Source organism: Triturus cristatus, chromosome 1_2 (assembly GCF_964204655.1).
Source record: "Triturus cristatus chromosome 1_2, aTriCri1.1, whole genome shotgun sequence".
Classification (NCBI taxonomy): domain Eukaryota; kingdom Metazoa; phylum Chordata; class Amphibia; order Caudata; family Salamandridae; genus Triturus; species Triturus cristatus.
Window position 1 is genome coordinate 730,700,986 of NC_140580.1, and position 24,243 is coordinate 730,725,228.

The 24,243-nt window shown below is 49.9% G+C and overlaps 1 protein-coding gene across 2 annotated transcripts in view; it reads left to right on the plus strand.

Annotated features, from left to right (window-relative positions):
• The window catches only part of VPS13D (vacuolar protein sorting 13 homolog D), a 2,738,381-nt gene that overhangs the window by 1,979,800 nt on the left and 734,338 nt on the right, over positions 1-24,243 (plus strand). For both annotated transcript variants that reach the window (XM_085608633.1, XM_085608634.1), the window contains exon 59: positions 17,383-17,493. In XM_085608633.1, the coding sequence (XP_085464759.1) occupies positions 17,383-17,493 (111 nt within the window). The remainder of the gene's footprint in view (positions 1-17,382; positions 17,494-24,243) is intronic.

The window sequence follows — 24,243 nt, forward strand, 5'->3', positions numbered from 1 at the left end:
GCTTAGGTGTAGTATGTAGGAAGGTGGATATCTGACTATGGTTACCCCCAACTTTTTGCCTAGTGTCTAGCTGGTTTTTCGACTTAGTTGGCCTGAGATCCTGCCATTCAGGGTCTCAGGCTGTCTGCTCTCTCTTTAAAATGGACTCCATGTACCCTAGGTACATTCCCAATTGGTAAGGATCACCTTATTGGACCCTGTACAGTGTACCCTAGGTACCCAGGGCATAGGTGTACCCTAGGCCTCCCAGGGGCTGCAGCATGTATTATGCCACCCCTGGTCTAGCCTTCCAATCAGACACAACTGGCTGATCACTCAGCTGGGGCAAGGTCGTGTAATCACCCCTTGCTTAGATATAGTATGCCTATATCTACCCTTATATATAGACACATGTGTACCTATCAGTCACTCCTATGGCAGGCCTTAAGAATCCTGGAGGCAGAGTGCTTGGTAACATGCGAGATGGTGCTCTAGCATGAGCTGAGCCTGTCTGCAGCTTTCGGAACCATGTCCTTATAGCTGTTCTATGATATAGCCTACCATATACTCTTAAAGTGCCTTATAATCTTAAACGGTTATGGTAACTATGGTTTGGCTTTATCAAAACATGTCGTGTAAGGTGTCTAACACTTTGGAATAATACCCCCATACCATTTCTGGTGATGAGGATAATATTCCCCCCTTCTAGAGGGAGAGACATGTTAAAATCCTACTTTGCTGTTTAACTCTAACCAAAGCCTCAGCATCACAAAATGGATGCTGCTGCCACAGACACAAGTCTGACCTCCTGCTGCTGGGAGTGATCCCAGCCAGGGAGGCCTGGACAATAGGTTTCCTGCTTGGGGAGGTGCTAGCACCTCCCCAGACAGCCTTTAGTGTATTGGGGCAGGGTGGGCTGAAAGGAATGAGACATGCCTGGGGCACACAAGGTGTTCCTTGCATAGTCTAGTTCAAACCGGCGCTGGGGCACTCCAGCCCCAGCTCTGGCGCGAAACTGGACAAAGGGAAGTGGGTGTAACCACCCCCTCCCAGGTCCCACCCATAAGGCGTGACCTAGCAGGTATCCCAGCCCCCCAGATTAGTATAAGAGTGGGAGTTGGGCCTCAAGACTTTAGATTATCCTGAACCTGCAAAACTGAACAGAAACTCTGGACCTTCGACATTCGACGGAAGAAGAAGACTGAAGAATCTCCCTTGTGGCCAAGGAGTGGCTACCCTGTGCAAACAGGCACCATTAAGAGACTACCCTTTGCTTTGTGAAACGTTCTACGAGGAACCGACTGCAGAGCCCGACCAGAGCCTTGACTTCCAGACTTCTCCGACCCTCATCCACATCTGCAGCAGAGCCGAGATCCGTGGAGGCGACGAGCGACGTGGGACCGGCTACCTGGAAAAAGTGGCTAGTAACTTACAGCGCAGCTTCTGAGGTACCCTCGAAGTTGTGCACCGGGGATTGAGAAGCCCCAACCCCAAGCACCATCTGCACCGAAGATCAGCCCCCCACACTCCACGAGTCCTGCGTGGGGCCCTTCAGCATTTTTCCTGCTTGCCGCGTCTGTCCGGTTGCTTGCCCGCTGGCTGGTGGCCTTTGTGACGACGCTCCCTGAAATCTTCTGTGCTGGTTTGGCTCCTCCAGACTGGCTCCCGCTTCTCTGCAAAGAAGAAGCACCCCAGACCTTCCTGGTCTGCACCAGAAGCAAGTCCTTTGTTCTTCGTGGGTTCCGCTTGCCAAGGCTTGGTGAGTCCTAGTCCAACTTCGACGCCGCCGACAGTAAGAGCCTTCGTGGGACAGCTCGCCTCCTGGTCCTGGTCGTCCTCGACGCTTCCTGGTCCTCCTGGCTGCAGCGACAAGCTTCACCTTCACCTGCAACTCTTCACGACATCGCCTGGTTCCTTCCTGGTTCCACGTGGTCACTGGCTAGTGACCTTGACTCTGTCCCTTCTGCTTGCAGGTTTCTTCTCTTCTTGATCCCAGCCTTGGGATCCACCGGACACTCTCCCCTGACTGCCTGTCAGCATCTTTCTTCAGGCATCCATAGGAGTCGACGACGAAAACGACGCATCTTCACCCCTATGCACCCGCAGCCTGTGGGCTAGGTAACTTGGGTACTCCGGTGCTCATCAGGATAGTGACTATCCTAGTGTCTAGTTTTCAAGTCTCAACTTCCTAGCTACTCCGGAAGTGTCCTAAATCTACCGTTTTCTAAACTGTACTATTGCTATTGACTTGTACGCATTACGCGTGAGTGTTTCCACTCTGCACACGAATCCCGTGGGCCTCCCACTTCCTAACTAACGCTAGTGTAGTGTAGCCCCAGCGATTCCCTAGGCCTAGGCCTATTCTATTTCCGTGACAGTGGTTCTTATACCACTTACTTAGTATATGGTTTGCGTGGCCCCTAGGGCCTAACTGTATTACTTACCTGTGTGACTTAATGTATGCATAAATAAGACTGTGTTGTACTTACCTCTAATCTCATAAAGAGTGCTGAGGGTTCGCTTAGAATAAATACACTTTATTTTATATATATATCTGTTGTGGTGTCCTTTCATTTGGTATTCAAGGGATTATATATGGTATCACAGCTGGCTTCACATGCCATTCAGAGTTTAGCCTAAGACTGCTCTTGTCCATGCTACCACTAGGATAGCTGGTCTATAAGGTTGACTTTACAACCAATCACCATAAGGGTATTTGGACTGATATAAGGTGTACACTAGAACTAGTGACATCATACATCAGGCCAACTTCTCACATAGTATTCCTATACCTATCTTATATATAGACACATGTGTACCTATCAGCCACTCCTATGGGAGGCCTTAACAATCCTGGAGGCAGAGTGCTTGGTAACATGTGAGATGGTGCTCTAGCATGATCTGAGCCTGTCTGCAGCTTTCGGAACCATGTCCTTATAGCTTTTCTATGATATAGCTTACCATATACTCTTAAAGTGCCTTATAATCTTAAACGGTTATGGTAACTATGGTTTGGCTTTATCAAACCATGTCGTGTAAGGTGTCTAACACTTTGGAATAATACCCCCATCCCATTTCTGGGGATGAGGATATTATCCCTCCCTTCTAGAGGGAGAAGACATGTTGTAACCTACTTACCCGGTTAAAGTTAACCAGAGCCCCAGCATCACAAAATGGATGCTGCTGCCATGACACAAGTCTGACCTCCTGCTGCTGGGAGTGATCCCGGCAAGGGAGGTTTGGACAATAGGTTTCCTGCCTTGGGCGGTGCGAGCACCACCCCAGACAGGCCTTAGTGTATTGGGGCAGGGAGGGATGAATGAAACGAGACACTGCCTGGGGCACACAAGGTGTCCCATGCATAGTCCAGTTCAAACCGGTGCTGGGGCACACCAGCCCCAGACCTGGTGCGAAACTGGACATAGGGAAGGGGGTGTAACCACCCCCCTCCCAGGTCCCACCCATAAGGCGTGACCTAGCAGGCAACCCAGCCCCCCAGATTAGTATAAGAGTGGTAGCTGGGCCCCAGGAGATTAGATTATCCTGAACCTGCAACTTGAACAGAAACTCTGGACCTTCGACATTCGACGAAAGAAGAAGACTGAAGAATCTCCCTTGTGGCCAAGGAGTGGCTACCCTGTGCAAACAGGCACCTTCAAGAGACTACCCTTTGCTTTGCTAAAGTTCTACGAGGGACCGACTGCAGAGCCCGACCAGAGCCTTGACTTCCAGACTTCTCCGACCCTGATCCACATCCACAGCCGAGCTGAGATCCGTGGAGGCGACGAGGGACGTGGGACTGGCTACCTGGGAAAAGTGGCGAGTATCTTCCAGCGCAGCTTCTGAGGTACCCTCGAAGTTGTGCACCGGGGATTGAGAAGCCCCAACCCCAAGCACCATCTGCACCGAAGATCAGCCCCCCACACTCCACGAGTCCTGTGTGGGGCCCTTCTGCATTTTCCTGCTTGCCGCGTCTGTCCGGTTGCTTGCCCGTTGGCTAGCGGCCTTTGTGACGACACACCTTATGTTATGTTATGTTATGTTATGTTATGTTATCAGAGTTTTGTTAAGCACTCAGCTACTCAGACAGAGTGTCCCGGCGCTGACAGACCCTAGACCATAAAGCTTCTACAGGGAGGAGGACTTACAGGCTGAACAGCCGAGTTTTGAGCTTCTTTCTAAAGGTCGTCAAGTTATCGCACTTTCTTAACGCCAGAGGGAGGGCATTCCATTCGAGTGGCGCTAGGTGTTTAAAGGAACGCTTTTCGATCCGGGCGCGCCTAATTGCCGGGACCACGGTGAGGGACAGTGACGCAGAGCGCAAGGTTCTGGTGGGTCGATGAAAACCGATCCTCTTTCTCATATAGAGAGGGCCAATACCATGAAGCGTTTTAAATGTCATGGTAAGTGCCTTGAATTCAATATGCTTCTGAATGGGGAGCCAGTGCAGGGATTGCAGTAGTCCAGTGGCATGGGAGCGATGGCTAAGGCCAAAGATAGCCCGCGCGGCCGAATTCTGCACAACCTGTAAGCGTGAGAGAAGGCACTTGGGGAGACCCAGGTACAGGACATTGGCGTAGTCAAGCCTGGAGCCTATCAAGGCCTGCACCGTGATCTTCCTGTGGGCGATGGACAAAACAGGAAGAAATTTTCTTAGCATTTTTAAAATGCCAAAGCATTGACCAACTAGGCTCAGGATCTGAGGTTTCAGGGTGAGACAATTGTCCATCTTAACGCCAAGATTTTTAGCCACCGAGGCCACATCAGCAGGGGTAAACATATCAGCAGGCCACCAAGACCTCCATGATTGCATGGGAACCATGTAAAGACCGCGGCCAAACAGCTCTTAATACGGTCTCCATTGAAATCCATATTTTTGCTACACGTGAAAAGAAGCTGAGTGTCATCGGCGTAAGAGACAATCTGGGCTCCAAAAGACTCGACCAGCGCAGCCAGAGGGGACATATAAATATTGAAAAGGATCGGACTTAGTATAGATCCTTGAGGAACTCCTACTTCCAAAGGCGGCACTGTCGCCGAGTACGGAGGTGCCCAGACTGTCTGTTGGCCGTTGGTCAGAAAGGACTTGAACCATTTAAACACCGTACCTCCAACCCCAATCTCCCCAAGGCGGGTCAATAGGCGGCCATGAGGAACGGTGTCAAACGCCGCAGAGAGATCGAGTAACACCAGCAGTGCTTTTCCCCCAGAGTCCTGAACTTCCTTGATGGCCTCCACCACCTCTAACAGAGCGGTCTCTGTGCTCATGTTCGTACGGAAGCCGGATTGGGTGTGGTGCAAGAGGCCGTGGGCCTCCACAAAATGCCAAAGCAGGGAGTAAAGAAATAGGTCGATAGTTAGCATGGACATCCCGATCGTTTTTTTCAGGAGCGGAATGACCATTGCCTGTTTCCAGGCAGACGGCACAGTCCCTGTAAGCAATGAACAGTTTAGAATTGGATTCACCAGGGGGTTAATAGCACAAGCTATTTTAGCTAAAAACTTTGCGGGACATGGGTCCAAAGGAGAACCGGATCTTATTTTAGCAAGGAGTTCCAGTGAAGATTGGGGTGCAATCGGTGGAAAACTCACCAGACTAGGATTTACCAAGTCCGAGGTAGCGGCCTTAGTTTCAGGACAACGCACTCCCCCCCGTGCGAGAGCAGGAAAGGTAGCCTGAATGCTTTTAATTTTATTAGCAAAAAAACTGGCTAATTGCCGAACCCAAGGTTCCGAAAAAGAGCACCTAGGTGTAATAGCCACTGGTGAAGTAAATTCTTTCACAATTGTGAAGATTTCTTTGCTGGTGTTAGCAGCCTCCTCAATCCGATGAGCGAAGTAGGCTTTTTTGGCCAGGTAAATGTCCTTATGATAGGCCCTGGCGCAACTTCTGTAGGCCTCCTTCAGCGGGTCCAGATACTTTGCTCGCCAAGCTCTTTCTGCTTTTTTGCAGAGCCTTCTACTAGAGTTAAGCGCAGGCGTAAACCATGGGGCCGATGCACGCGGGGATTTTTTTATACAGCTGCCTAGGCGGGGCTTAAACCTCTAGGCACCGTACAAGCCACTCTTGAGAGCGCGCAAGGTCTGAATCTAAATCGCCCGTGAAAGAGCAGGGGTGGGTTAGTCGATACTGATCGATCATTTCCACGGTTACTAAGTGGAAAGGACGCGACCGCAGGGCTGGACATCCCACACCTCTGCTAGTCTTACTGGCTTGTGCCTGGATATTAAAAGCCACCAGAAGATGGTCGGACCATAACACTGGGAGAGGGGGCACAACTGTCACAAAGGTGGTGGAACAAATCTGATCCAGAGTGTGTCCTTTATTGTGGGTGGGCAGCGTGACGTAGGGAAAAAGGCCCAGTGGGCTAGTAATATCTAAAATTTTAATAGTATCTGACGCCTCCGTCTTATCAAAGTGAACATTAAAATCACCCAAAAGAATAAGATGCTTAAATTGAACGCTCATGCCTGAGATCACAGCGTCCAGCTCCTCATTAAAAGATCCAACCGGGCCAGGGGGTCTATAGACCAATAAACCAGCGCAGGATTGACCGGGGGAGAGTGTAAGACAGAAACCGAGTGCTTCAGCCCCTCGAATGTCATCAGTTGGTATAATGGAACACTCGAAGCGTCTGTCTATTACCAATGCCACTCCTCCTCCTTTGCCTGTGCTCCGATCCTTCCTTAATATCTGTGAAATCTTCACTGCTGGTTTGGCTCCTCCAGACTGGCTCCCGCTTCTTTGCAAAAGAGAAGCACCCCAGACCTTCCTGGTCTGCACCAGAAGCAAGTCCTTCGATCTTCTTGGGTTCCGCTTGCCAAGGCTTGGTGAGTCCTAGTTCGAATTCGCCGCCGCCGACAGCAAGAGCCTTCGTGGGACAGCTCGCCTCCTGGTCCTGGTCGTCCTCGACGCCTCCTGGTACCCGTGGCTGCAGCGACAAGCTTCATCCTTCACCTGCAATCTTCACGATATCGCCTGGTTCCTTCCTGGTTCCACGTGGTCACTGGCTAGTGACCTTGACTCTGTCCCTTCTGCTTGCAGGTACCCTTCCTTCTTGATCCCGGCCTTGGGATCCACCGGACACTCTGTACTGACCGCCTGTCAGCAACTTTCCTTCAGGCATCCATAGAAGTCCACGACGAAACCCGACGCAAGTTCACACCTATGCACCCGCAGCCTGTAGGCTAGGTAACTTGGGTACTTCGGTGCTCATAAGGGTAGTGACTATCCTAGGGTCTAGTTTCCGAGTCTCGACTCTCTAGTTGCTTCAGAAGTGTCCTAAAACTGCTTATTTCAAAACTGTACTATTTCTATCGATTATACGCATTACGCGTGAGTGTTTCCACTCTGCACCTGAATCCCATGGGCCTCCCACTTCCTAACTGTTGGTAGTGTAGTGTAGCCCCAGCGATTCCCTAGGCCTATCCTATTTCCGTGAAAGTGGTCCTTATACCACTTCTTTAGTATATGGTTTGCGTGGCCCCTAGGGCCTAACTGTATTACTTACCTGTGTGACTTAATGTATGCTTAAATAAGACTGTGTTGTACTTACCTCGAATCTCATAAAGAGTGCTGAGGGTTTGACTAGAATAAATACACTTTATTTTGTATATATATCCGTTGTGGTGTCCTTTCATTTGGTATTCAAGGGATTATATATGGTATCATATGGTTTTTAAACTCCAAAGTGACACAAAAGGCCTGAATGACTCCATTCCATGGATTCTTCTGTAAAGGGTCGGATTCTGACCCATGATTTGATAAAGAGATCATAACGAGTTTAACATTTCCCCCACAAGGTGTATTACCTGTTCTGTGTAATATAGGAATTGTCTTGGGGATTTATGTCTTGATTCCTGGACTCCCTAGCATTATACTCGTAATATCTAGTAGTGCAACGGACACATTGATTGTGTCCCTTTCTCAAGCGATTACACCTTTTGCCAATCCACCCGCATATCATACATCTACATGAATGTGTAAGAACTACAATTTCTGGGTTCAGTGACGTCATTTTGTAGTTCTCCATCGTCATCACCCCGAGTCATTTGCAAAACGTAGCGTGAAGCGTCACATGACTCACTCACGCTTTATACTCTCGTCACACAAAGCCTCGGTACCTCCCACAAACACAGGAAGGACCGAGGCACCGACGGAGAGGTGAGTTTGACTGCCTGCATGCGCTTCTATCTTCGTCTGACTCTGATTGTTAATGTAGCTTTTAAGACATGCTCCCAGGTATTTGTTCCTAAACAAAGGGCGATTTCCAAAGTAGCTTTGTTACGCTGTCTGCCCCCGGTTTACTTACAGCCATACCGGGGTTTTATACAAACTGACGCGATAGGCATTGCGTAACGTTAAAACGGATTTTGCTTTCCTCCTGTTAGAGACAGGTCTAAACCATACTTAGTCGGCCGGATAGATTCCGAATCGTGTGTGCCGGACTAAGTAGTGACCGGCTAGTTACACAGTCGGATACGCTTGAAACTCTACATTAGACCTTAACACTGAAGTATTCATATGCATATAGGTACACGATGCCGACAAAATAACCCCTATTAACTACCTTTGGGGTTCTGCTGTACATGCTGTGAATGTGCCTTTTTTCACAGTTAATCGGTTCTTTGTATCTTAACAGCTGTAATACAATACCGATTATTGCGGTACAAACATAATACTCCTGGTGATTTATTCTTACTGGACACATGACTGGGATTCTGTCCCTAAACCGCATTTTAACAATTGTCAAACAATTTTTAACACTACCTTTTGGTTTGTTGATTAATTCGCCCTACATGATTCATACTTACAGGGCGGGGTCTCAATTACCTGAGTTGTAACCGGGTGAGGTGAGGTCTGACGCCCACGCAAGTAAGGTGAGTTGGCGTTTTTTCTCATAGATGATACACTGGTTGGTACTGTTATGAGACTTATTTTCTAACTTTGTATGTAATGAGGAACATTGAAACAGAACACAACCTATCGCTTGTATTTTCTTTCAACAGGAGTGAAATACACCCTACTTGCCGTGAGGTCGATAGGTACCAGGTTGTATTGTTGGACAACTTGTCACTTTTTCTTGTTTTTCTTAATCACTTGCAGTAGCAATTATGTATCGGTCCCGAAGAAAGCCGGGAACACATTCCCATATGGCTGAAACTAGTCGACCCCTATATGACGCAACCTATTAGTTAAAAGTTGCCGCTACACGCCTTTTAAATAGGATTGGTACAGAGATATTCATTAAACAAAGTTTCTTCTGTCCAACTCCCTTTTTAAATTTTTCACTTGCACTGCACTTACTACACATAGTATCCATCAATAGAAATACATATGGCCACTCTTGGTCGATTTCTCTCTCCAACTTGTACTCTACTCTGATCTTGGCTACTACATCTGCCTCTTGGTTTGGAGGAGTAGTAACAAGAAGGAAGGATTACCAAGTGATGACACTGGCCTCCCTTGGCAGTTGATGGGAATCCGTATCTAGAGTTCAATGTTCTATCTCTATCAACAACACTTGGATCAGTTGATCATAGTAACACTTTATACTTGATCTGTTCTAGTTTCTTCATGTTCAGTTCCTCATTTTTGCACGACCACCAGTTCATTAGTGTTTTTCATATGTAAGGATAGGGGATTTGAACTGTTGTTTTGGTCATTAAACTTTTCCCTTAGACCCTTTTCCCTTCGGGAATTATTGTTGATGAATCACAGCTGGCTTCACATGCCATTCAGAGTTTAGCCTAAGACTGCTCTTGTCCATGCTACCACTAGGATAGCTGGTCTATAAGGTTGACTTTACAACCAATCACCATAAGGGTTGTTTGGACTGATATAAGGTGTACACTAGAACTAGTGACATCATACATCAGGCCAACTTCTCACAATCTTGGTGGCTCCGGATTGGGCACGAAGGTACTGGTATCCCGAGCTACTCAGTATGTCCATCGATCCCCCGATCCGACTGCCTCTTCGGGAGGATCTTCTGTCGCAGCAGCAGGGGACGGTCCTCCACCCGAACCTGTCCAGCCTCCATCTACATGCGTGGAGATTGAGCGGCGGCAGTTGATGCCATTTGACTTGCCTCCTGAAGTCTGTGATGTCATTCTGGCAGCCAGGCGTCCCTCCACAAAGACGGTATACGCCTGCCGGTGGAACAAATTTGTGGCATGGTGCACAGCAAAGGCTGTGGATCCCCTTTCTGCCCCTCTTTCTGAGGTTCTCCTCTTCCTTCTTTCTTTGGTCCAGCAGGGCTCTGCTCTGGGCACCTTGAAAGGTTATCTTGCTGCTATCTCCGCCTTCATTCGGCTTCCTGATCAGCCTTCTCTTTTCAAGTCCCCTGTTGTTTCATTCACGCTTTCTCAAGGGCATTACTCATATGTTCCCTCCTGTTCCATTCGTAATGCCTCAGTGGGACTTGAACCTTGTTCTCACTTTTCTGATGTGCGCTCCCTTTGAGCCCCTTCATAACTGTCCCATCCGTCTTTTGACTTTGAAAACTGCTTTCTTGGTTGCAATCACCTCCGCTAGACGGGTGAGTGAGCTCCAGGCTTTGTCATCCAAGCCTCCCTTCCTTTCAGTTCATCCGGACAAAGTTGTCCTCCGGACACGTCCTTCTTTCCTGCCTAAAGTCGTGACTCTCTTTCACATCGGGCAATCTGTCACGCTGTCCACCTTCTTTCCGCCTCCGCATCCTTCAAAAGATGACAGAGAGGCTCCACCGTCTGGACCCAAAACGTGAGCTATCCCTTTATTTGGACCGCACAAGACAGTTCCGGGTGGACGACCAACTTTTTGTTGGATACGTAGGGGCTAAGAAGGGTAAAGCGGTACACAAGCGGACCATCTCTCGGTGGGTCGTGTTGTGTATTAAGACCTGCTATTCTTTGTCGAAAAAGGTTCCTCCTGTTGGGCTACGGGCCAATTCTACTCGGGCCACAGCAGCCACGACTGCACTGGGACGGGGTGTCCCCTTGCAAGACATCTGTCAGGCTGCACACGTTTGCGAGACATTACTGCCTGGACAGCCAAGTCCGGAGGGATGGCCACTTTGGCCGTTCTGTTCTCCAGGACTTTCTGGTGTGATCTTGGTTCGCAGACCCACCACCGAGGTTGGTATTGCTGGGGTATCTATTCTAAGGTGAGGAATCTAACTAACGTGTTTCTTTCAGATGAACAAGTTACTTACCTTCGGTAACGATGTATCTGTAAGAAACATTAGTTAGTTAGATTCCTCACCAACCCACCCAGCCTCCCCGTTCTGCGAACCGACATCTAGGGTTAAGGTTCTCCCTTTCAGGGCCCTAGATTTTTTGGCACCAGTGTCGGTCTCTTGCATGGCTCAGCGTCCCTGGCGCGGAAAGCTATGTACAAGAACTGACGTCAGCGCACGAGGGCGGCGTCTAAGTACTCCGACGACGTCATTCCGGCGCACGACGCCAACGACGGACGCGGAGCCGCAGACGACGCCTAGCGACGCGCAAGGGGTATTGCTACAAAAATCTTTCCGGATCCAGCCTGACGCTTGGGGATATTCTAAGGTGAGGAATCTAACTAACTAATGTTTCTTACAGATACATCGTTACCGAAGGTAAGTAACTTGTTCTTCTGGCATTGAAAGAGCGCAAAAAAAAAACAATTCGCTGGGGTGGTGCCTTTATAGGTACTGCATCCCACTTCTACCCCTGACGATGCTGCCAAAGCAAAGCTGAACAATGCCACCTAAAGGCGAGTGAGAGTACTGCTCGAAATTTTCCAGATCCTGTCAGATGCCTGGGGAATATCCTAAGATAAGGAATCTGCAGTTAGAGTCTCTTCCAGATAAGGCGTTACCCAAAGGTAAGTAACGTGTTCTTTTAGACCATATTATGTCCATTTGTGTTAAGCGGCCTCCTGCCAGGCCTTCTACCATCTTGTTGTTCACCGTCAACGGTTGACTCTAGATGTTCTCCAATTTGTATCCTCTGATCCTTCACTTAAGGGTCTGAACTGATGGCTCCTTCTTGCTGCAAGTTTGCAAGGATGACCTACTATATTCCAAGGCCCCATTGCCTTACTTTCAAGCCTACACTATTGATAAAGTTCCCTTGATATGAGCAGAATGGTTCACCAAGGGATTTCGGAGGTGTGACATTTATTGGCTTGTGAGTCATTCAAGACCTTTGCAGACCTTTCTGAGGAATACCATCTGCTGAGATCTCACTGTTTGAGGTACCTACAAATACACCAGTGCTTTATGACACAACAAAAGTTCCGTAAATTGAATAATAATCCTTCCTCGCTGCATTGCTATCTAGTGCAAAGGAGACAATGTAAGAATCTTATCAAAGACTGTACGATAAGTCAATAACAAAGCTCTTCTCTCGCCCACTTGAACAACTCCTCTAACATTGTGGCAGTAGAGACTACAGGTGCACTATTCGCTGGTCGTAACTGATGACAACAGACAATAGTATGCTTGTTTCCAGTCCTGGGAGGGCCTGGCAGTTAGGCCGGGACTGTTCTATTGGGCGCAGGGTCAAGACTGATTTGCATATGGGTGGGTTCAAACTGGACTGGCATGGGGAGCAAAAAAACCGATGGATTTAGGTCCAGATCTCTGTACTGGGGTGAACGTCCCGAGTGGGACGGGTATGCTCTGACGTGGGCCCCGTGCTCTCCATGCCACTAGAGTCAAGCTGTCCTGGCTGATGAGGGGTGAAACCCCGAAACCGTTCCTAGGATGCTTGTTCCCAGTCCAAGGAGGACCTGGCCTGGCAGTTCGGGCTCAACTGTTCCCATTGGACGCAGGGTCAAGACTGATTTGCATATGGCCGGGTGAAACTGAAATGGCATGGGGAGGAAACAAATTATGGATTTATGCCCAGATCTATGTACTGGGGTAAATATATGACATTGTTCTGAATTCTGTTAATCAATTGTTCTTTTTGCATACAACACACAATAGGAGCCTCAGAAAGCCCAGGATGAAATGCAGTTATTTTTAGATCCTCCAGGACTGGAACTGGTCCCCTGGCAAAGTTGCTGTCTACCTCTCATTGCTGGAGGTGTAGCCAATCAGACAGTGACAACCTGCATGTTCTCTAGTCTTGCTGTACAATCCGGCCCAATTGGTCACACATACGGCAGGTGATTAAAGACACTCATGATCTCTCTTTTGTTCCATTGGCGGCATGATACCCGGAACATACCTGACTTGAATCATCATGAAAAGCGCTGGATGGGCACTGCTCTTTCCTCGACAAAACCGTTTAATTTCAGGAATTGGGCAAAGCCAGCAGCACTCGCCATTGTTAATTGACTGAACATTATGGCAAAGGCAGCGGCCCATGAGCATTTGATATACAGGTTGACCAAGTACAGCTTTTTATGTTTATATCTGGGGCTGTAGGAGGCTGGCTTAGTATATGGTGCTTACGTATGTAAGTGTAGCACCCTGTACTAATCCAGACAACCCTTACAGTGATTTTAGTGGTCTTAGACAACCATAGAAAAGTTCTCCAAGTGGTAGCTGTGGAGAGCAGCCTTCAGGCTTAGTCCAGAAGGAGTGTAAAGTCGCTTGTTTTACCAGTACTTAATCTTATGGTATAGGTTAAGTGAAAAAGAACCACACAGTGTGATTATAAAAATATGTATTTATTATAAACACTCACTAACACATTACATTATCTCCTACCCGGAGATATAAACACAATATACACAAATATTTTCGAAATAAAACACCTAAGTAGCACAAATACACAGTGGTCCCCAGTGGGAGACCAAACCATATACTAAAATAGTAGAATGCGAACCACGACCTAAGTCGAAAATGGACCCATAAGACGTAAAAGAGCCGTTGACCCACGGAACCATGCAGTGTGAGTATCTAGGAGCGCCACCGAGGTCGTGTGCAGAGTGGGAACACAAGAGCGTGCTAAGTGTAAGTCAATAGTTAAGTTGCGATTGCAGTTTTAAAGAAAAAGGACACTTCCCAGCGGACCCTCAAGAAACCCCGTGGAAGATGGAAGGTTGGAGAGTCACCCCACCCGTGGATACCCCAGGAACAGGAAACCTACACCAGGGAAGCCAGGTGCTTATGTGCGAAGTGACGTTGGAAACCACCGTGAACCACAATGGAGGACTTCAATGAAGATGCCGCTGGCAACGGAGTTGAAAGAGACCGATGGAATCCAAGGGAAGATTCTTGAAGAGGAGTACCTGCAAGCATAGTGGACAGAGTCTATCCCACTTGGGAGTCACCAGGAGGCACAGAAGACCAATGACCACCGATTACGGAAATGCAGGAGAGTTTACGGTGATCTTGTCGCTGCAGCTGTGAGGACTAGGCAATGCTGTGGAAGACCATGAGCCATTCACAAGCTGTCCCACGTCGGGATTGAAGAACCAAGGGATTGGTGTTCGGCGGGAGAACCACCAAGCTTGGCAGCAGCCACCGACGTGGAAAACTAAAATGGTGCAAAGTTGGGACCAGCAAGGTCCAAGGAACTCACCAATTGTAGGAGAGTCAGAGCAGGCCCTGAGCAAGCAGGGGAGCCTGCTGAGGCAAAAGAAGATCCTCAAGAGCACCCACTGGCCGAAGGCACAGGAGTCACAAGAGGACCTCGAGCAGCTAACCAAAGATGCAGGCCCACGGTGCAGATGATGCAGTGAGGACAAATATCTTGGCAGGAAGAGATGCTGGAGCTTCTTGGAGCCCGAAGATCTCTGGAGGACAGAGCCAACACCGCCCTGTGACAGGAAACCCCTTTTGCCTTCCTGTGCTCGAGCTCAGCTCAACAGCAGGAGTGCAGAAACGTGTCTGTGGTCGACAGCAGTACTAGATTGCTGTTAGATCCTGAAAGGCTGGGACCAGGAATACAGGGGGGCTTCCTAGGGGAGCCCCTCAGTACATGGGATCCTACATCCAACACTGGAATTGGTGTTGGGGTAGGATTCCAACATGTTTGATACCGGTTTAAGTGCAGCCAATATATAGTTAGACATCTTGTAATTAACTTGATGTCCACTATATGTATTAAATGGCTGACCGCAATTACAAAGCCTGGAAAATCGACTCTGGGGGTTTGTAGGTGTGCCCTGCACATGGATGGGCACCCTCACACTTGTAACCAAGCACCCTGCCCTCGGGACTGAAGAGCCTGCCATAGGGGTGATTTATAGGTTTTAAGTGTAATGACCTCCGATATAAGGAATGTTATATCTGTGATGAGGGGGGCAAGCACCCACTCACACAGGGAGCAATGGCAGGGCTGTAGTCACAGTTTGAGGGGTCTCTCATGGGAGCCATAATACATGCTGCAGCCCAGGGGAGACCCCTGGTGTACCTATGCTCTGGGTAAATTAGTACCATATTCTAGGGACTTACAAGAGTACACCGGTAGCCAGTTGTGGAGTTACCAAAGTACTTACCATTGTCAAATTTAGGAAGCGAGCATAGTGACTGGGGTCCTGATCAGCAGGCTCCCTGTCAGACTAAGTCAGACTAATCAGAAAACAACATAATTCCAGCAAAAAGCGGGGGTACCTTGAAAGCTGATTCTACTTTCCTTCTCACTAGGTGGTTCCTGCTTGAACAGGGTGTATATTCTTTCAACCAGGTACCACATTTCTAACAGTCTCTTGTTCTGTTATTCTGAAGAAAGTAAAGCAGCAATGAGTGCAAATAATCCTAGGGGCCATGGATTTGACTTGGTGGGTGTGGTGCTCAGTACTGCTGACTCTTAAGCATCTGTCCTCCATTTACATTATTACTTTGGGAAGACTTGCTGTCCCAGCAGCAGGGCAGAGTGCTCCATCCAAATTTCCACACTATACACCTCCATGCATGGAGATAGTGTGGAAGCAACTGAGAAGTTTTGATCTCCATCGAAAGTAGTAGGGGCCATTCCAGAAGCCGGCCTCCTTTCCACCAAGTCTGTTTATTCAGGTTATTGGTCTACATTTGTCTCCTGGTATGAGGTGAAGCAAGTCGACCTGCTTTATGCAACACTTTCTGATCTCTTTTTGTTTTGCCTTTTGCCCATAAAGACATTGATGTGGGCACTCTTAAAGGCTGCTTGTTGGCATGTGTTCCCCTTTCTTTGTTTTTCTGATCAACCCTCATTACTCAAATTAACCATTGTGATGCATGATTTTTTAAAATACTCTCTCATATGTATCCCCCAGCTCCCTTTATCATGCATAGTGTGGCCTTCATTGGTTCCATCATTTTTAATGTGCACTTCTTTGGATCCAACTCCACAGCTATACTCTCTGTTTTTCACTTTGGAGACCGTGTTCCTCATTCTAATCTCTTCTCCACATCACTTCAACAAGTTTCAAATTTTGACAGCCCACTAAACTGCTTTCTTTCTTGACAAACTTATTCTTGGAACCCACGCAACCTTTCAGCCAAATATGACGTCACCCTTTCATGTGGGCAGTCCTTTACGCTGCCTGTATTCTTCTCTCTGCAACACACCTCTAAGAAGGCGAGAAGAGGTTTCCAATGTTGCTCCCTTTAGTTTAACTTAAATATTACTGAGGAGTAGCTGGCAGTCGCTAACTCTTTGTTGGATTCAAAAAAGGAAAAGTAGTCCATAAACAGACTTTATTGTGATGGATTTTCCTCTGTATTAAACTGAGTTATGTCTTCACCAAAAGATCCCTCCTTTTGGGACTACAGGGTCATTCCACCATGGCAAACGCTGCACCTAGAGCCCTGACTTGAAGTGTCTTGATTTGGATGTCTGCCAAGCAGCTCTGCTGGCATCCTTCCAGCCTTTCATCATACTCTACTGCATCTATGCACAAGACTGAAGGGAGGGCCATTTTACCTGTTTTGTTCTGCAGGACTTTCTAGTGTGAAGCCTATTCTTCAGACCTTTCTCTGGGAGTGGGTATTGCTTTGGTATTGATTCACAAAATAAGGAACCCATGGTTAGACATACTCATGAGAAGTAAGTTACCTTTCTTAACTTGATCTTTTTGTTGGATACTTTAACTGCAGATTATTTACCCCCCTCCCACATTATCATTCTGTGGATTGAACTGTAGAAAGTTAATAATGCCAAGTTAGATAAGCACACCACAAGTTCAATGCAGTCTGTCAGCTACACTCTCTGTCTGAAAGTAAATAAACCAACATACGTATGCGGGGGTAGTATCTAAGTATGGCTGCATGTCGTCATGTCTGGAAAGTGGTACTGAGTTGCAATAGTGGCCGATGGCGCCACCTGCTGACCCTCAGGAGCTATTTCAGTAGTGTTTTTTTATCCTGTCTAGCACCTTTCGTGACTCACAAGGTGATAAATCTGTGGTTAGGTAGAGTATCTACTAGAATGAGAGTTACCAAAGGTAAGTAACTTTCGGTTCACTCTTAAAAGCTGCTTTTAGCTTTACCTTTTCTTTTATAGATAACTGACTTCAATCAACGTAGAAGTGATAGATCTTCAAGTGAATTGGATGATTTACTGGAACTAGAGAAGCAGCAGTTAATGAGACCTGATGATGAGCAAGAGCTAGAGGTAAAAGATATTGAATTAAAAATCTGCCAGAAGCATTTGAATATGTTGTGTTCACCCAGAGGAGATCTCCTTTGATAATATTTAGCACTGAATAGGCCCTCCCATGCACAGTATCCCAGAGTACATTTTATAAAAAATATCAATAACATTTTTCTTCATAGAAAAACCACATTTTCAAGGCAAAAATAATTTTGGTTGCCTCTCTGTAGGTTTTATTTGCCAAACTATGTTAATTTTTTTTTAAGTAAGATGCCAGTTGATTGTTTAAATATCACTATCTGAAAGATTCCTTACGTTAGAATATTCCCCAGGCGTCAGTCTGGATCCGGAAAGTTTTCTGCTTCGCAGTACCCCTGCGCGCCAGTAGGTGGCGCTGTGCGGCTCCGCGCCCATCCCTGGCGTCGTGCGCGCCGGGATGACGTCACGGAGGTTACTTAGACGCCACCCATGCGCGCTGATGTCAGTTCTTTCTTTTTCCGCGCTGAAAGCGCAGATCCGGATTGAGCATGTACCCCGGTCAATTTTTGACCACTTTTGTTTTTGAGACTTTTGTCTCCTTCTCTTGTCTCCTGGTGCACGTAGAGATGCCCGGTTTTAAGTCTTGTGGGTCCTGCCGCCGTAATATGTCGGTGGCGGACCCCCATGATGTCTGCCTCTACTGCCTGGAGACCGACCATGACTCCCGGGATTGTCGGGACTGCCGTGTCATGGCCCCGAAGGCCTTGCGGGAGTGTCGCTGGAGGTTGCTGGAGGTCCGGCACTCCTCTCACCGCCGCTCCGGGTCTAGGGACCATTTGCGGGACCGGAGCCGTCGCTCCTCGGACTCTAAGTCTTCACCTTCGGATTCCGGTAAGCGACGCCATAAGAAGAAGTCGAAGAAGCGTGTTCGCTCTCCGTCGTCCCCCCATCGCTCCCCAGAGGCAGACGAGGGGGACAGGGGCTCCGCCCCTGTGGCTCCTCCGGAGCGTGGGAGTCCCGCAGCCTACCCGCTATTCCCGGGTCCGTCGGCGACTCCCGAACAGATGCAAGAGTTTCTTGCTGCCATGGACTGCCTGTTTAGGCCTCAGGCTTCTGCCGACGCGCCTGCGGGCCCCACGGTCCTGTGTCCAGATCCTGTTGACCCGGCGGCAACGCCTCCGGCGCTGGCCCCGGAGCCACTGGATCCAGTGCCCGCTGCTCCGGCCCCGGCGCCACAAGGTGTAGCACCGCTGGCTCCGGCCCCGGCGCTGCCCTTGGCTCTGGCCCCAGCGCCGCCACAGGCGCCGCACTGGGTGCCATTTATCCCGCCCCCGCCCCGGTTCCCGGACCATTTCGTTCCGACCTGGGATCCTCATTGGGATGCGGTTCCGGGTTGGCCCCGGCCGGCGCCGCTCACGGCGCCGCTGGCCCCCTCTCCGGCTCCGGTCCTGCGCAGCGGTCGGCTCCTTCTACCCCGGAGCCGGATGAGGACTGGGTGGGCTCCAAGGACCCCCTTACGCGGCAGTGTGACTCCGAGCAGGTTTGTGTGGATGACCTTCAAGATGCGGGTGAACTTGATGTGTCTTCTGACCCGGGGTTTGCCTCCCCTCCGCCTACTATGGAGGAGGGCGCTTCCTACACTATGGTGCTGGGTCGAGCTGCAGAGGTCCTCCATCTCGACCTCCCTATGGTGGCCCTTAAGACCAACCTCCTTACAGAGGTGCTCCAGACGGCGTCTACGTCGTCGGAGCCGCTGCTCCCTTTCAATGAGGCCCTTACCGAGGTCCTCTTGGGCACTTGGTTGTAGCCGGCCTCGGGGGCACCGGTGGATAAGAACGTCGCTAGGCTTCATCGCCCGACACCTGGTGACCCTGCCTTCTTGAGCACTCACCCCACGCTGAGAGCCTGGTCATTCAGGACTCGACGTCGCAGAGTGCCTTTCCCACGGCTCCGCCGGATAAGGACTCTAAGAAACTGGACTAATATGGCAAGGGGTTGTTCTCCTCAGCCAGCTTGGGGTTGCGGTCGGTTAATACTGCCTGCTTGTTGGGCCGTTACTCCCACGCCGTGTGGGATACGGTAGCAGAGATCCTGCCTCAGTGTTCTGAAGAGGTCCAGGCCGTCCTTTCCCAAGCGATTGCGGAGGGCAAGGATGCGGCGAAGTTTGCCATCAGGTGTGGTCTGGACACGGCTTATTCCTTGGGCAGGGCGATTTCCACGACTGGCGTTGCGGAGTCATGCCTGGTTGCGGTCTACCAGGTTCTCGCTTGATATCCAGAGCTCGCTCATGGACATGCCTTTTGATGGCGCTCGCCTCTTTTTGGCGACAATGTGGACAGTGCCCTGGAGCGCTTTAAGGACTCACGGGCTACGGCTAAGTCTTTGGGTCTTTCTGCTAAGAGCCCTGCCATACCTGGGTTTCGTTCCTTTTGTGGCCAGGGTAAGGGCGCCTAGTTGCGCTCCTCCGCAAAGCCTGTGCAGAACCTGCCTCAGCGTGGCCGCGGACGGAGCTTCCGCAGGGGTGGGTCTGGTAACCAGCGGGCGGGGCAGGCCACTTCCACACCCGCTGCTTCCACCTCCAAGCCTTCCTAATCCGTGCCTCTGATGGATACATCTGCCAGTGGATTCCTCACCTTGTGAATATCCCCAGCGCCAGCAACATTCGGAAACTTTTGTAGCAGTCCACGCCGATGGGGTCGAAGACGACGTCACAGAGACACGGCTCCGCTCGCGACTCCGCTGACGTCACCGGCTCCATAAGAAGACTTCGTCGGCGTGATGACGTCAGTTCCCTTTTTTCCGCGCCGTCGACGCCAACGGATTTCGGGAATTGCTGTTGGTAGCTTTACTGTTACTTTGTTTTTCCTCTGGGTTTCCCTGTATCTCTTCGAAGAAGATGTCGACGAAGAAGTCGGGCTTCAAGCCCTGTCGGGAATGTGGCAAATACATGTCGATCACAGATCCACATGACGACTGTGTTTGGTGTCTCTCATCCGACCACGATGTGGTTGGTTGCTCTTGCTGTCAGAAGATGAGCTCCAAAGCTCTAAAAGAATGGGAGGCGAAGCTCTTCATCGCTAAGATGAAAAAGGAAAAGAGAGGAAGAAGGAAGTCGAGATCGAGGTCACGATCGAGGTCGGTGTCGAAGTCGACTTCGGGGCATGCTTCGCGAACCAAGAAGCATAAGAAGAAGAGAAGGCATTCTTCTCATCATCACTCTGATAAGAGTTCGGCTCCGAAGTTGAAGTCGCCGGCTCGACGCCGAAAGGAATCCGTGTCTACTTCACCAGTCCCGGATTCTCCTGGTCCTTCTTCTCCAGTGACTTCGCCGGCTCCGGCTACATCTTCGGTTCCGATGCCATCCCCGACGCCGGTTCTATCTCCGGCTCCGGTTTCATCTCCAACTCCGTCTCCGGCCCCGGTTGAGGATCTTCAAGTCCCGGGTGAGCCTGTGACGCCACTTATTCCACCGTCGGAGCCGGTTTGCCTGAGTCCGGTGATGCCTGACCAGTACCCTGCGTTCCCTGGACCAGGTCAGGACCCCTCGCATTATTTAAATGCGATGTACGGGGTATTCGCTAGAGCCATGTACACCACTGGTGCACCTGCGGGTCCGATGGGTCCAATGGCGTTAAATTTGGGGGTGCCGCAAGTCTATCCGCAGGCCCCTTTCATGACGTTTTTTCCAGCGACGCCGTCTTGGCATCTTCCAGCGCCGAGGACGTCGACGCCGCTTCCATCTTCACCGGCGCCGGCTCGACCTCGTTCGACGCCGGCTGCTCCTGCGGATCCACGTTCGACGCCGGTGCCAGTGCCGTCGGATTCGAACACGGCGCCGCCGACACCGCTTGTGCGGATTCGATCCAGAAGGGAAGCACAGAGAGTGGTGGATGAAAGGAGGTACCTTTTGGAAGAAGCTGAAGAGGGAGAGCTGGTTGAGTCTGATGAGGTGTTTGAGGAGCTTAAGGAGGCTAGTGGACTGGATTTGGCTCCTGAGTGGGAAATCACTCCACCTTCAGATGAACCCTCAAAAGATGTGGCTCGGTATCATGCGGTCATCAGGAAGGCTGCGGAGCTGCGAGATCTTCAGTTGCCAACTACGGAGTTCAGATCAAATATTCTGACTGAGGTGCTGCATTCGCCCACTACAGTTTCAGAGCCTTTGTTGCCCTTTAATGAGGCCATTATTGACCCTGTATTGGAGGTATGGCGTAAGCCTTTTTCTGCTTCCGCAGTCTCTAAGACGGTCGCAAGAAGGTATAGGGCGGCTCCAGGTGATCCTGAGTTTTTAACATCGCACCCATCGCCTGAGAGCCTGGTGGTTCAGGCGGCTTGCTCGGGTAAATCCAAGGGTGCTTTCCCTCAGGTTCCAGGGGACAGAGAAGCTAAAAAGATAGACCAGTCGGCCAAGAAGGTCTTTTCATCGGCCAGCATGGCCCTTAAGTCGACGAATGCAACTTGCCTCCTGGGGGTGCTATATCCATGCGCTCATGGACTCGGCGAAGAAATTGGCACCAAAGCTTTCTAAGGAGGATAGAGTCGGCTTCAATTAAGTTTTGACTGATGCCCAGGCGGCAGCACGCCAAGTGATACAAAGTGGGCCGGACACAGCAGACTCAGTAGCGAGAGTCATGGGGTCTTCTGTTGCCACCAGGAGAGGTGCGTGGCTGAAGTCTTCTGAGTTCTCCCCTGATGTACAGTCGACTTTGTTGGACCTGCCATTTGATGGATCTGGTTTGTTTGGTAAAAAGGCAGATGCTGCTCTTGAACGCTTTAAGGAGAGCAAGGCTACGGCTAGGTCTTTGGGCCTTCAATCCCAGTCAAGGGGGTCTTTTAAAAGATACAGAGGCTTCGGAAGGGCAACTTTTCGTTCCTTCAGACAGACCCAGCAGCAGCAGCAGCAACAGCAGCAAAGCTCTTTGTCCAAAGGTTACAGAGGTAGAATCAGGGGTCGCTCACGTGGCCGTCAACTCTCCTCCTCCTCTTCCTCCTCCTCAGCCCCTCCCACCACCGCAAAGCAGCCCTAGATCCGCCATTCTGGATCATGCTGGTCCTGTGGGGGGACGGCTTATCCATTTTCTACAAGATTGGGAATCTGTAACTACAGATCTCTGGGTTCTGGATCTTGTAGAAAATGGGTACACCCTTCCCTTTCGGGAATTCCCTCCAAATTACCCTCCTTGTCAAGGGGCTTGCTCGGAGGACCACCGTCTTCTCCTGCAGGAGGAAGTCCTGAAGTTGTTTCAAAAAGGTGCGATAGAGGTGGTTCCAGAGCAGGAGAGGGGTCAGGGATGCTACTCCCGGTATTTCCTGATTCCGAAAAAGGACGACAGATTGCATCCGATATTGGACCTCAGAATCTTGAATCTTTTTCTAAAGCAAGAGAAGTTCAAGATGCTCACCCTTGCTCAGGTTCTTCAAGCGCTGAATCAGGAGGACTGGATGGTGTTGATCGATTTGCAGGATGCGTATTTCCACATCCCCATCCTGAAGTCGCACAGGAAGAATCTCCGGTTTACGGTAGGATCGCAACATTATCAGTTTGCGGTCCTTCCGTTTGGTCTTACTACTGCACCCAGAGTCTTCACGAAGGTGATGGCAGTGGTGGCAGCCCATCTCAGAAGGTCGGGGATCTCGGTTTTCCCCTATCTGGACGACTGGCTAATCAAAGCGGAGTCGCCAGAGAAGGTGCTACATCATCTGCAGGATACAACTCAGCTGTTGTACAAATTAGGTTTCTCGATAAACGTGCCCAAATCTCACCTGGTGCCCTCTCAGCGCAACCTGTTCATAGGTGCGGTACTGGACACTACTGTGTGTCGAGCATTGCCTCCTCCTCAAAGGATTCTCGACATACAGGAAATGATTCCTTTGTTTTACAATGGAGCGGTCGTTCCAGTTCTGAAAGTCCTTCGCCTGCTCGGTCTGTTTGCTTCCTGCATTCTGTTGGTCAACCATGTACGCTGGCACATGAGGGCGCTCCAATGGTGCCTCCGCAGGCAGTGGTATCAGCACAAGGGAGATCTCAGTGAGTCTGTTAGGATCTCCAGAGAAGCTGCGGCGGATCTGTCTTGGTGGAGCGTGGAGGGCAATCTGTCTCAAGGAAAGCCCTTTCATCTACCTCCATCGGTGGCCACAGTGATTACGGATGCATCCACTTTAGGGTGGGGTGCTTATCTGGGGGATCTGGAGATCAATAGTCTTTGGTCTCCAGAGGAAAGGTTGCTTCATATCAACCTTCTGGAATTGCGGGCGGTTCGTTTGGCACTCAAGGCCTTCCTCCCTTCCCTTCGCGGTCAATCTGTTCAAGTCCTGACGGACAATACTACCGCGATGTGGTATATCAACAAACAGGGAGGAGTGGGGTCTCTTTGTCTCTGCAGAGAGGCTCTGCGTCTATGATCCTGGGCTCAGGACCATCAGATTTGTCTGATGGCAAATCATCTGGCCGGGGTTCTAAACGTACGTGCGGACAGTCTCAGTCAACAGTTCTCCGCCGACCACGAGTGGAGGCTCCATCTGGAGGTGGTTCGTCACGTCTTTCGGATGTGGAGAACTCCTCGGGTGGACCTGTTCACCACTCACGAGAATGCTCACTGCCCGTCATTTTGCCGTATCCGATGCAGGGAGCGTTGGGGGACGCGTTTCAGTTGAGTTGTAGCTCTCGACTCCTTTACGCGTTTCCTCCCATACCCTTGATTCCTTGGGTTCTGAGGAAGATTTGCCAAGACCGGGCCCAAGTCATATTGATCGCCCCGGATTGGCCTATAAGGGTGTGGTACACAGATCTTC